Source organism: Chlamydotis macqueenii, chromosome 22 (assembly GCF_036417535.1).
Source record: "Chlamydotis macqueenii isolate bChlMac1 chromosome 22, bChlMac1.mat, whole genome shotgun sequence".
Lineage (NCBI taxonomy): Eukaryota > Metazoa > Chordata > Aves > Otidiformes > Otididae > Chlamydotis > Chlamydotis macqueenii.
The window spans coordinates 4,777,512-4,790,498 of NC_141577.1; the positions used below are offsets into that span (position 1 = coordinate 4,777,512).

At 62.4% G+C, this 12,987-nt stretch overlaps 1 protein-coding gene across 1 annotated transcript; it reads right to left on the reverse strand.

The window, feature by feature from the left end:
• Nucleotides 1–241: 241 nt before the first annotated feature.
• On the reverse strand, nt 242–11,865 carry LIN28A (lin-28 RNA binding posttranscriptional regulator A). Its single transcript, XM_086765160.1, has 4 exons — nt 11,835–11,865; nt 10,797–10,975; nt 1,561–1,745; nt 242–455 (listed from the first exon to the last, which is right to left on the reverse strand). Exons 1-4 carry the CDS (start codon nt 11,863–11,865, stop codon nt 242–244), a joined length of 609 nt encoding a protein of 202 aa, XP_086621286.1.
• Nucleotides 11,866–12,987: the final 1,122 nt, after the last annotated feature.

Below are 12,987 nucleotides of genomic sequence, written 5' to 3' on the forward strand. Positions count from 1 at the left end.
GAGGTCTGTTGGATGCTGCCTCCGTCTATTTTTGGAACAAGCCATCCCAAAGGCTTTCCTTTGGGCTGGGAGCAGGGGGAAAAGGTCTGTGCAGGGACAGCAGGTCCCCACCGTTAGCGCTGCTGTCTTCCCTCCCCGCTCCTTCACCCTGCCGTCCCTCCTCCGAGCCCCCGCGGCTGCCCGTTGCCTTGTCAAAGCCTTTTCATCCCGGTGGAAGCCCCCCCCTCCCTGCCACCCGCCATCATTCCCGGGTTTCGGGGAGGAGGGCCGAGCTGTGCATGTCCTCCTCCTCTCGGAAGTAGGCAGGTTTTCCCTGGGAGCTGGGGGACTGCTGCGCTTTTGCGGGGCAGTTGGCGACCATGTGGCTGATGCTCTGGCAGAAGTGGCATTTCTTGGGCTGCGGCGGGAGCTTGCACTCTTTGGCATGGTGGTCCAGCCCACCGCAGTTGTAGCATCTGCGTGGAGGGGGAGGAGGAGAGATATTCCAGGAGGAGAAATACAATGAGGTGGGATGCTGCCGTGGCCGTGCCTGGGACCCATCTGGTTTCGCAGTCAGAGCTGGGCTAAAAATGGCCCAGTGGCTGCAAGGATGTGGGGTTCGGCTCTTGCGGGTGGGTGGCGGCCCTGGGTTTGGTCCCCGCAGAGCCCCAGCTCCAGCACAGCCAGTTTGGACCTGGCTCCGTGGCGCTGCTGGTACCCAGGAGATGGCAGCAAACCCCCGCACCGAAACCAAGGACTCGGAGACAAAAACTGGGGGATGCTGGGGGGCTTCCACCCCTCCGGGTCCTGTGTCTCCAGACCCAGGGTTACACACTAGGAACCAAAAGCCAGCGGCAGAGCGGGAACGGGCAACAGGACCACTGCAAGCCCCAGCCAGGAGAACGGTCACAGGGAGCATGGCCGTTGGTGTGGGGACACCCCCAGCCGTGGCTTCCCTCACAGCTGTATCCTCACAGCGCTTGTCCCCCGGGTGCGGGGCAGAGGGAGCTGCCGTGGGTCCATTTTAAATCCTGCTTCCAGCTAGGACAGCCACAACCTTTTGCTCTTTCCTTTTCCTTCCCAATTCCTTTCCGACTAACTTTAAAACCCGCTTGTGAGAACAGCCGGCTGGTGCGGCCAGCATCCACTGGGAAAGCCGGGATGAGGCATCTCCGGGCAGCCAGGACAGAGAGGATGGGAGAGGAGAGGGGGGACGAAGCCAGAAACTCGCCCTGGGGCTCCCAGCCTCACCATGGGAGATGTTGCCAGGACGTCCGGCCATTTCCTTCCCACAAGGAAGGGTTTCTCTTCGAGAAAATTACCCTTGCGCAGCGCGGCTCCCCGAGACGAGGGGAGCGACCGCCCGGGGTGTCCCTGACCTCTGCCCTTTCACTGCTGGGTTGCTGCCCTTTCCCCACCAAGCTCCATCTGCCACTCATTAACCGCTGAAGGAAGCCACTTTCCCAGAGGAAGGGTCGCTGCCGGACCCGAGCCCATCCCTGTGCCGCAGGCAGGGTCCCGGGCTCCTGGTGCCCGCAGGGCTCGGACCCTGCCCCGAATCAGGTCCCGGCCACCCCTTACCGGTCTCCTTTCGATCTGCGTTTCTGGAGGCTCTTGCCCTTGGGTCTCCTCTCGCTGCCGATGCAGAAGACGCCCCCCGGGCCGGTCACTCGGATGGACTCCAAACCTTTGGACGACTTCTTGAAGGTGAATTCAACAGCTTCACCCTCCTTCAGGCTGCGGAAGCCCTCCATGTGGAGCTTGCTCTGGGGGGGAGCACAGGGAAAGGACGGGAGTCAGCACTGAGCCGGGGTGTCCACATGACAAACTCCAGGCCAGCAAACACCTCCCGTGGCACCAGAAGTGACAGCATCCCCCGCGCCTCTCCCTTGTGAGGGGACAGACATCAGGGACCAAGCTTGACCAGGCACTTTCATCTCCCTAAAATCTCTGGAACCTGGTTTGATAATGCGGAGCCTTCAGTGAGCCGAGGCCCCCAGTTGAGTAGGGCTAGCTGGTTTGGCAAGCGAGGGTGAGCGGAGCCAGCTCTGACCCCAATTTCAGCAGCGTGTGCTGCAAAACAGCCCCCCTCTCCCACCGACGCCGTGGGCTGGGCAGTGAGAGCTGCGCCTGCGCCTCCCGACCCCCTGGGCTGGGGATGCCGGCGGGGAGATCCAAAAAAAGTCACTTTCAAAAGACAAAAGGGTCTAGAGGCTTTGCACAGGCACACGCGATCCCACTCACTTCCGTGGGACGTGGGCTGGACCCCCCTGCACGGGCAGCAAGGCCAGAGGCTGGGAGATGGTGCTGCTGGCCCGGGGTCCCAGCCAGCCCCCTCGCTGCAGCTCTCCTTGGTTCAAGCCCTTTAATTGCCTCCAATAATTAATTAAGCAGCCGTTTGGCCCTGGATTGTCACTGCTGGGAGCATCTCCTATCCCTCCCAGGACTGCCACATCGGTCATCACCGTGCAATTGAACTGGGGAGTTCAGAAAGACCCAGGCTGGGGCGGGGGGAGGACAATAAAAAAATCCCCCCCCCCTTCACAAGCTCTGTCCGTTTTAGCAGAACAAATTCATTAAGGAGCCGGGCGACGTGGCCGGCATCTCTTGCCCCGCTTTGCCGACGAGCACCACTGCCAGCATTGCCGCCTGCTCTGCCGGGGACCGCTGCATCCCGGGGCAGCGATTCTGCCGAGGCTTTCACTCAACTTCGTTAGCGGAGCCCAAACGATGAGCGTGAGCAAAGAGTTAAGGGGGATTTGCTGGCGGAGGGAGGAGCAGTTCCAGCGAGCTGGGCATTCCCGGCAGAGCCGGCGCCAACGCCTGCGTGGCTGCGGCAAAACCTTGCATTTATGAATGGAGCATCTCCCCCATTCATGGCCCGGCAAGTTCGCGTCACGTGGGCCGCGGCTGCCCATTCTTCCCGCACCCAGCCTCCGCGCGCACGCTGCTCGGGGACGGGCAGGCATGGTCGCTTCCCCTCTTCCACCCCAAATCTCGCCAGGACCTGTGTGGAAGCACCCCATAAAAGCATCTCTGCTTTTACGAGAGGGAGGAAAGGGAGCCGTTGGGTTTTCCCAGTGGATTTTTTTCAGTGGGGTCTTGCCGGACCATGGGAACGTGAGGGAATGGGAACGCGGCAGAGCTTGAGGAACAACCCTCAAGGCCTCTTTTTCTGCTGGTTTTCTGCCCCTTCCGCTCCCTGGGGCCCCGTCCTGGGTGGGCCAAGTCACCCACGTCCATCCAGTCCCCTCGCCCACTGGGACAGGGTGCAGGGCGGTATGGATGGGATTGCCACCCACCTTTGCTCTCTGACCTGCTGCTCCTCCCAAAAGGGAGAGCCACACTGCGACCTGCAATTCCCCAACGACCAGGAGGACGCCGCAGGGTCTCAGCAGCATTCTTTGCCTGTCCAGGGCTGACCTGGGCAGTGCCATCTTCACCCACTGCTGGCAAACACCCTGCCACGCTCAGCGCGGCGGCCAGACCCTTCTCTCCAACCCCAGCTTTTCCCCCGGTGCTGAGCATCACCGGGAGGCTGCCGAGCGTCACCCAAGGAGCTCTGCATCCCAAGCCCCCGCCAGCACAACAAAGGACCCCACCGACCCTGCCCTGTCCTCACCGTGCCCCCTCAAACCCCACCTCGTGAGGCGGTTTGGGCGGTGGGGGGCTGCCCCGGGTGGCGAATTTGCCCTACGCAAGCAGCAGCCACGGCGTTTTGGGGGCATGGCTCCACGGCGAGCGAGAGCCAGCGAGCCCGATCGGGGGTGTTTACAGCCTCAGCCAGCCCAGCTGTGTTTACACGGCCGAGATGGAAATTCCCAAGCACTCGGCTCCGAGAAGCCAAACCGTGGCAAGGGGGACCCAGGGCACGAGCTGGACGTCCCCCAGCACAGCCCACGCCTTGGGCACCATCACCCGTAGGCAGCCAAATTACTGCACCCCCTGCCCCCACTGCCGGGGGTCCCGCTCCTTCCCCTCCGCCAACCATCCCTTACCCCCATTTTGAGGAAGAGGAGGGCTGGAGAAGAAGCTACCGCAACAGGACGGGGTTGGGGGTGGGAGCGGGGGGGAAGCGATTTATTTTCCAGGAGCGGGTGAGGATGACAACCGGCCCCCTCTGCCAAAAGGCCAAAGGAAACGCCCTCTCCCCGGGGAAGGAGGGGTGGGGGGCAGTGGCCAGGGCACCCCAGCTCTCCCCCCGCCCCTCCACCCCAACCCGCAGCCTTTTGATGTGAGCTGCAGAGTGGCTGGTGGTCCCCGCGCATCCCCCCCCCTGCCCCCTTCCCAAAACACACGCATTGCTGGCATTCCTCTGTTATCAGATAGGTAATCAAACTGCAGCCCATTGAATTAGCTGCATACCTCCTGCATCTGAAAGGAAGGGGCCCAGAGGCCCCGGCCCGCACCACACACAAAGCCGGAGCCTTCCCAGGCCTCCCCTCCCCAAAAAATAAAAAGAGGAAGGGGGGGGGGGGATTGGAGCGAGCTGGGGATGCTGGGGATGAGGGGGAGCGCAGGGGAGGGCCGGGTCCGGGAGCCACCGGCCAGCGAGAACAAAGGGCCGGCGGTGGCCGAGCTCCCGCTGCCCAAATTCCAGGAGTTCCAGGCCACGGTGGGGGGAGGAAGGGTGGCCGGCATGGCCGAGGCCCCTCTGACCCCCTGCGGCCCCTCCGCATGTCAGCCCCTGCGCCTGGCTCGCCCGCTGCGGGAGAAACGAGACTCTCCCGTTGGGCGCCGGGGTTTGGGGTCTGGGTCCCACAGCAGAGCTGGGGGGTCTTAGGGGGGCGGTTTTGTCACGGGAGGGGTGGGGTGTAGGGTGACCCCGGGCTCCCCCAGGCTTGGGATCACAAAGCATTGCCACAATAAAGCTGTTTTAAAGCATCTCCTAGAGCAAGGATTTCCCTTGTTATCATTAGGGTCCAGAGTTAACCAGTGGGACAGGAAACAGAAGCCGAGCCGGCACTGCTTCGCTCAGCTCTCTGCAGCCCCCCCGGCACCCCCTCGCCAGGCGTCCCCATGGCCACCTCTCCGCTTCGCCACCCGTCCCGCACCCCGGCCGCTCGGCGGTTATTTACAGTAGACAAAGACGCAGCACGCGAGCAGCCCAGCGCTGCCCACCGTCCCCTCGGCGCGGGGCGTCCCCCACCCTTCCCCACCTGCACATGGGTGCCTTCACCCCTCCTCTTCCTCCCACGCAGCAAATCCCTCACCCCAGATCCCAGCGTTAGACCTGTTCCCCTCCCGGAGGGGCAGCACGGTGGAGCACCCCAAATCCGGCCACCACTCCCCAAACTGCTGGACTCTGGGTTGCCCCCCCCGCCCCCCCGCCGGACTCCAGAGGGGCTCGGCCGGCCCCGGGGTCACCATTGTCCCCGCAGCCTCCCCAGCGCGACACAAGGGGACATTTATTCCCGGCCGGCCCCGGCCACTCAATCAAACCATCTTTGTGTCCGGAGGGGCCTGGGGCGGAGTGGCCGTCGCACCTCGCCTCTCGCCAGCGCAGGAGCCTCGCAGCCGTTTCAACTCAAATCCCTTGGAAAACAAACCGGATCGGGACGCCGGGTTAAGAGCGGCGGCGGGAACAGGAGCGGCAGCGCTGAGCTGTGCCACGGGGTACGGCCGGGCCGTGCCCAGAGCATTTCGGGCAGCCCAGCCCAAAGCTCGTGCCTCAGTTTCCCCAACTTCACAGAGGGGAATTGGCCCATGGGGCCAGGAAAGATGGCCCCCCCGGCAGGTCCTGGTGGTGGGGACTGGGATTGCCCAGGGGCTCTGCGCCCCCATCACTGCACCCCACCTTCTCCCGCAGGCTGGGGGTGCCCCGTCTGCAGTGCCCTCTGCTCGTAGCTGCGCCCAGGGCACCCCGGCCACCCTGCTGCCCCATTGACCTCCATGCCCCTCTGTCCCCCAGAGCCGCAGCGTTCCCGTCCCCCCCAAATCTCTTGTTTTCCTCAAGCCAGCCCCGACAGAGCAGCTGGCCTGGCTGGGGAGCCCAGCAGCCCGCAGAGCCCCGCGTGTCCCGGCCGCCTTCACCCCACCAGGACCCCCAAGGGCCCGTCCTGGGGGTGACACACGTCCCCGGCCCCCAGTGTGGCAGAGCAGCCCCTTCCTCGGCCCTTGCTCGAGGGAGCCGGTGGGCAGGGGCTGACGCTCGCCCAGCTTTTGGGGCACGGCTCCGATTGTCACCGGGCGATGCTGCCACCACCCTTCAGCCCAGCTCCGGCGCGGAGATAAAGGGGTGACACCAGCAGGACCCTGCCGGGGAGCTTTAATGAAACATCACCAGAGCTTTCCAGTCTCTCCCTGCTGTCACCTAGAGCAACATTCCCAAGGATTTTTTTTGCCCCCAATTCAAATAAACCCCAAAATAAAGCCACTCTCCTGCCAAAGTAAACACGCTTGCTCTTAATTTTCCACCGCGAGCCAGCAAAATTAAACACTAGATACTAATTCCGGAAAAATTGCATCCACCACAGTTTAATCCATCGGCTAAATCCACACTTCCAGCGCCTTCAGTTGTGTTTTTCCCCACCTTGAGGGTGCCCAACCCTCCCTGCACATCCCAGGGAGCAGCCGAGCGGGATCAGCGGCCGCATATTAATTTCACACTCCCGTAATAAAACGGGGGCACGGCCGGGAGTGGCAGCGCATCTTCCGTCGCCAATTTTTGACTTCATCCCCGAGGACGAAGGAAACGGGGAAAAGGAAACGCCAGGACAGCGGCTCCGTCCCGGCCCTCTCCAGCTCCATCCCAACCCTCCCCAGTTTTAACTGGAGCAATCCCATTCATTTGGGCAGTTTTATCTGGGACACCATTTAAGGGTGTTTTCTCTCCCTGCCCCTCGCCCTGGGGCTGAGAGGGGGAGCTGGGGGAAGGGATGCGCCTGCAGCCATCGGTTAATCTTTAGACAGAGACAGGAGGCTTTTTTTTTTTTTTTTCTTCTGTGTGTGTGCATCCTGAGGGAATTTCAGGGCTGGAATAAAGCCGCTCTCTCTCACTATTTGCCATCAGGACATGGTACACAAGCAGTACAATTTTATTCCAGTCATTATTAAAAACAAACAAAAACCCCCAAACAAACTGCTCCTACCCTCTTCCCACAAAAGCAGAGACGCCAACGTGCGTTTCTACCCCAGGGGATCCCTTCCCCACGGACACGCGGAGCCCCGGCGCTCCCAGGTCCTGCAGCCACCCACGCCGACGCCTCGGGGTGCCCACCCAGCACTGTGGGGTGACCCCGGTCCCGGAGAGCAAAACGCAGGAGCGATGCGCATGAGAAAGCAGAAAAAGTGAGATATTCCACGTGCCCCGTGCTGCTACGAGCGTCGCGGGTCCAACACGCCGATTAACCCAAAGCGCTGCTCTGAGCGGGCTCCCCCGGCCCCTCGCCGCCACCCCGGCTCTGCACAAACCGAATCGCCCAGGCCAGACCCCGCACTGCACCCCAGCCTCGGGGAAAGGCAGCAGGGCCCCCATGGGAAGGCTGGACCCTGCTTCCCGGCAGAAAAATCCTCGCCTTTGCTCTCCTGTGCACTCAGGGACGGACCTGCCTCCAAACATGTGCGCTTTTTTTTTTTTTTTACGATCTCATCTCATGCTCGCATCTCGGCTCCAACCCCGGCTGCGCACAGGGGGCTGGCACGGGCGCGGGGTGGGCAACAGCCCAGGTCACCTCGGCCAAATCCCCGGGCCCAACAGCAGCCGTCATCTCCCTTTGCCCCATCCCATCCCCAGCCCCGGGCGCTCGGGCAGGGCGGGAGTGCCATGTCCCGGCAGATCTAACCACAGGCACGGCCTTCCGTCCTCGCAAGGACACGTGGGACAACCGCACCGAGATGCCACCGAACTCCCTGCGGCCACAGCAGCCAAAATCACAAGAAAAATCACCAAAAAATCCCAACTGATGTTGCCTTCATCAAAGATTTAGACCCGTTGGCTTGGAGAAACGCTTGGAGAGACCGAGCCGAGCCGGACCGATCCGCTTTCAGCCAGGGCCATGGGGCTGGGTTTGGGGCTGGGCTGCAGACCCCGAGCTGCCGGGCTGCGCTTGCTCCCCCTGCTCCGGCCACCGACACTGAGCCTTGGGGTCACAGGGTGCCCAGATTTTCTCCTCTCCCTTTCCCACGTCACCTTCCCCAGCCACCCCGTGCTCCTGTAAGCGATGCCCAGAGCAGCGCTGCGAGCCCAGGACCCACATCCCTGAGGGACCACCGCAGCTTTGGGGTCTCCCCCAGCACCACCCCCATTTCTGCTGCCTCGAGACCCCCACCCTTTCGCGGGTGCTGCTCGGGCCCTTTGCCGTCCCAGGACGACCTGCTCCACTCCTCCGTCCTTCATCCCCCCTGCCTCCCCACAGCCCCCCAAATGAATCCATCTCCAGTGTCCGGGGGGCAGGGGGGGGCGTTTGAACCCAAATGCTTCATTTTTAGCTCACAAAGCAGGGGGGAAAGGCAGTCCCGAGGAGCCCTGTTAGTCTCCTGTCCTGCCGAGATTTGAATCTCTTTGTGATCAGATAAAGGGAGAGGGAGATGGAGACGCGCTCCCCGCAGAGAAGGGCCATTCAGACCCGGTTCCTGTAATAAAGTGATTTAATAGATCTAAAGAGGCCAATTCCCTTCTTTCTCCCACAATTACTTCCTGTGGGTCATCATTCACGTATGTAAATGAAGAGGGGAACGAGCGGGGGTGATGGGGGGCTCCGGGGTGTTAAACCCCAACGCCCAGTTTGGGGAATGGTGTGTGGTGTGGGTGGTGGGTGCTGGGCACCCTGACCCCCTGTCCCGTCTGTGTTCCCCCCGAGCCAGTTTTGGCTTTTGCCCTCCCTGGCCCGATTCCCTCTCTGGACAGTGGAGCTGGCAGCGGCTCTCGGGAAGCATCCGGATGCAGGAACGGGGAGATCATCGGCAGAAGGGTCCTCGTTCCTCCGCCAGCTACCCAAAAGCGGCAAGGCCAGGGTGGGAGCATGAGTTTGGTCCCTCTCGGTGGGGCAGCCAGATCCGAGCTGGTATTAGGATTCTCCACAGCGGGAGAGCCACTGGTATCAGCCCGTGCTGGTTTCGCCGCAGGCGAGCGGTGGCTTTGTGCCGCCCGTTAGCGGCGTACGAGGTGAATCCCGAACCGTGGAGGAAGACTCGGCATCAGCCCAAAGCTGCCTCACTTCTGGGGGTGCGAAGCCCCTGCCTTTTGCTGCGGCAGGGAACCACGCTGCCCCTCTGCTACCCCAAATATCCCGCTTTCACCCCACGTTCACCTCATTTCCCAAACACAGCAAACCCCGCACACGGGACCCCACAGCTCCTCTGGCCCCGGAAACTGGGGGATACTGGGAAGCTGCCGCTCTCCCTGGGTGCTGGGATGCTCCCAGCAGAGACACCCCGGCTAATTCTCTTTTCCTGTAGGAATGTGAGCGAGAGCAATCAGGGAACCAGGCTGTCTGGGGGCAATAAACCCCCAGGAGGGGAGGGAGGCTTCCCCTCACAGATGCCGGGTCCCGCTGTGAGATGCGAGGACCCATTTGCTCTTTCGGAGCACCGGGATCTCGGTTTTCCCCGGCTGATTTTGATTTTGGATCGGAGTGTTTCCGGCCCGGGATGGTGGCTCCGACCAAGGCGCTTTCACCGTGCTGCAGCCAAAGAAGGGATTTGCTTCTCCCTTGGCTATCTTTCTCTTGCCAAACCGCTGGGAGCCCAGCCGCGTGGGCAAGGGGTGAGAGACCCCCGGGACCCCTCAGTCCCAGGAGCCCTGCACAACCCAGGGCTCAGTCCTGCACCCCCAGCTCAGCAGACCACAGCACAGACCCCAATGTGGGGGGACTTGAGCCCATGACGAGCAGCAGCCACCGAAGCCAGCTGGTCCAGGGACTCCCTGAAGCCGGCATTGCCAAATCCTGCGTGGCTGCTCCCAACCGTGCCCACAAAACCACTGGTGTTTGCTCCAGAGCCCCCTTCACTCATCCTCCCAGCCCAGATAGCCGCTGCCTTCCCAGGGCGAGGGGCCGTGGGCCACCCTCACCCCACAGACACCTTTCCACACAAGCCAGCGCTGAGCCCCACATCTCCCCCCCCCAGCCCTGATTTGGGCACCACCTCCCAACCCATTCCCCCAGCCCCTAATTGGGGTCCCCTGGCAGATTTCCCCACACCAGCTGGGGGGGCGTTCTAGCAGCCGCAGCCCCAAATCCACGACTTTCCCTCGGCGCAGGATCACCGACACACGTAGGGCAACCCGCTCAGCAAGGTGCGCGTGGATCAAATCCAGACACAAGACTGTCGCTATCATACAGGATCCATAGGGGCACGTAGGTGACCCCACACCCCAAAACAAGGAGATACCTCCACGCTGGGGATGAGCAACCGGCTGGGGAAGGCCTAATCCTGCATTCCTGCCTGGCTCAGGGCTCCCAGCACCCCTGTTCCCAGGGGAAAAGCAGCTTTTCCCCAGATCCTTCCATGGGGTGAGCAGCATCCCCTCTCCAGCACATCCCACTCAGCCCCGTGGGCACCTGCTCCCCTGGATCCGGCTCCGAGGGGCTTCCCCAGGGAACCACGATGGGAAAATGAAATCGTTCAGGGATCATTTTACAGGATTGGTCCCCGGAGAGGAGCCCTGGGCTGCCCTTCGCCACCCGCTTCGCTCTGGGGAACCGAGCCTGGGAGACCCCGGCTGGCCTGGGATGCCGGGATGGGATGGAGAGGGGGGAAGCCACGACCTCACATGGAGGTGGTGTGGGGGTCCCCCGTCCCTCATCGCATCCTCCCTGGGGATTCCAGGGGCTTCATTCCCTTCCCACCCCGGGACCCCACGCGGGATCTGGTACCTGGTGCACGAAGACATCGACGGGGGAGTCCAGGGTCGCCCCTCCCTTGGCCGTCATGGAGAGGAAGCCGAAGCCCATGCGGACGTTGAACCATTTGCAGATGCCAGAGCCGTGCAGGGGCTGGGGCTCGTTCTCGGCCTTGGGCGAATCTCCGGACGGTTCCTCACCCGGCTTCGCACCTGGGGAGAGACCCACAGAGCCGCTGAGCACCCGTGGGTGTCCCCCTCCCCACCACCCCCAGCAACCCCGCATCCAGCCTGCAGCAGAAGCTTCCAAATCCTGCTCGGGTTCCCCAGGCTGGAAAAATTAAAAAATAAACCAAAAAACAAACCAAACCAACCAACCAAACAAACAAACAAACCCCAAACCATCACCACCTCCAAAAAAAAGCCCCAAACAGAGCGGTCAGCTCTGCCTCCACGTGTGCTTGGGGATCACGCCGGGAGCTGGGGGGAAATGAAAGCAGGAACGAGCCGGGTGGTGCGTGGGGTGGGGGCTCTAAATCCCTTCTCCCCTCAAAAACGTTAAAAATAATTTTTTAAAAACCCCCAAATCCCCCAAAACAAACAAACAAAAAGCCGAAAGTTAAAAAAAAAAACCCACACAAAAAGGGAAAAACTCCCCCAAAATACCAACCCGCAATCCCCCTGCCCCCAAAGCCACGCTGGGGAAAGTCTCTCCCCTGCCGTCAGCATCCCCCCCTCGCTGCATGGGGACCCCCCCCCCAACAACCCCAGCAGCCGCCACCGGCCCCAAACTTCTGGGCTCATCCTGGGGCTGGGGGGAGGGAAAAAAAAAAAAAAAAAGAAAAAGAAAAAAAAAGAAAAGAAGAAGAAGGAAAAAAAAAAAGGAAAAAAAAAAAAATCGCGCCCCCCCCCCCCCCCCATCGCCCCCCAGAGCTGCAGCGGGGAAGTCAACCCGCGCGGGGCCCGGCGTCGCTGGGGGGGCCGGGGTGAGGGGGGGTCCCTGCCCCCCCCGGCCGGGCTGTTATTAATAATCGCGGAGCCGAGGCGGGCTGCGACAATAATATAACTTAACCTGCAAACTGCTGGTTGGAAACAGACCCCATCCCGACACCCGCTTGCAAATTCCGAGTTGTGGCTTGTTACCGCCTCCTCCCTCCTCCTCCTCCTCGGCCAGCTTCGAGGGTATCAGCCCAGCCAAAAAAAAAAAAAAAAAAAAAAAAAAGGAAAAAGGAAAAAAAAACAAAACCCCAAACCCAAAAACCAACTCAACAAAAAAAAATCCCCCGGCTTAGACCCCGCCGGGAGAGGTTTGACTCCATCTTCACTCCAACAATGGGGGTGGGAGGGAGCGGGAGGGTTTTTTTTGTTTGTTTTTTTTTTTTTTTTTTAAAGGCTCCCAAATTCTCGCAGACAATAGCAGCCCCCGCCCCCCCCCAGGACCCACCCGCGTGGCCGGGGGCCGCCGGGCCTCGCTCCGCCATCCCGCCCCCACGTGATCCTAATTAACACCCCCCCCCGGTAACGGGGACACATTCCGGCAGGGATTTGGGGGGGGGGGGTAATTCCCCCCCCCCACTTAGGGGCGAGGCCACCTGTCAAGGGGAGATGGGCCCCCCGGGAGGGGGAGGAGGTGGGACCCCCAAGACCGGGAGGACTTTCCACGCTGTTTCCCAGCTCCCTCCCGCCCCCCCGAACCCCCACGAGCGCACCTGCGAGCCATGGGCCGTGCCCCGGGACACGGCGGGGAGGGGGTACCGGGGTGGGGGGGCGGGGGACGGACGGTTTTTTGGGACAGCGGGATCCTCCTGCACCCCCATCCCCATCCCGTGTCCTGCGAGTGGGGCGTGCAACCCCCGTGACCGTGCAAATCCCCGGGGCCGTGCGCGCCCATGGGGACACGCACCCCCCTCGCGGCTGTGCCCCCCCCACCGGCGAGGGCGGGGGCCGGTTGTCCCCTCAGGGCCGGGCGAGGACAAAGGGCGAGTGACCATTTCCGGCGGGCGGACAATGCCCCGCCGCCGCCCCGGCCCGTGGGGGCACAGCGCCGCCCGCCGCCCCTCCCGGGCGCTGTGGGGTGTGCGTGGGAGCGAGCCACTCCCCACCGCCCACAAATTGGGGCGAGCCGGCACTGTCCCCCCCATCCCCTGCCGCAGGGGTGAGCCGGGTGGGGGGCGTTTGCGCTGACCATGCCCCCCCCCCCCACGCGGGAGTCGCCCTGCGTGGGA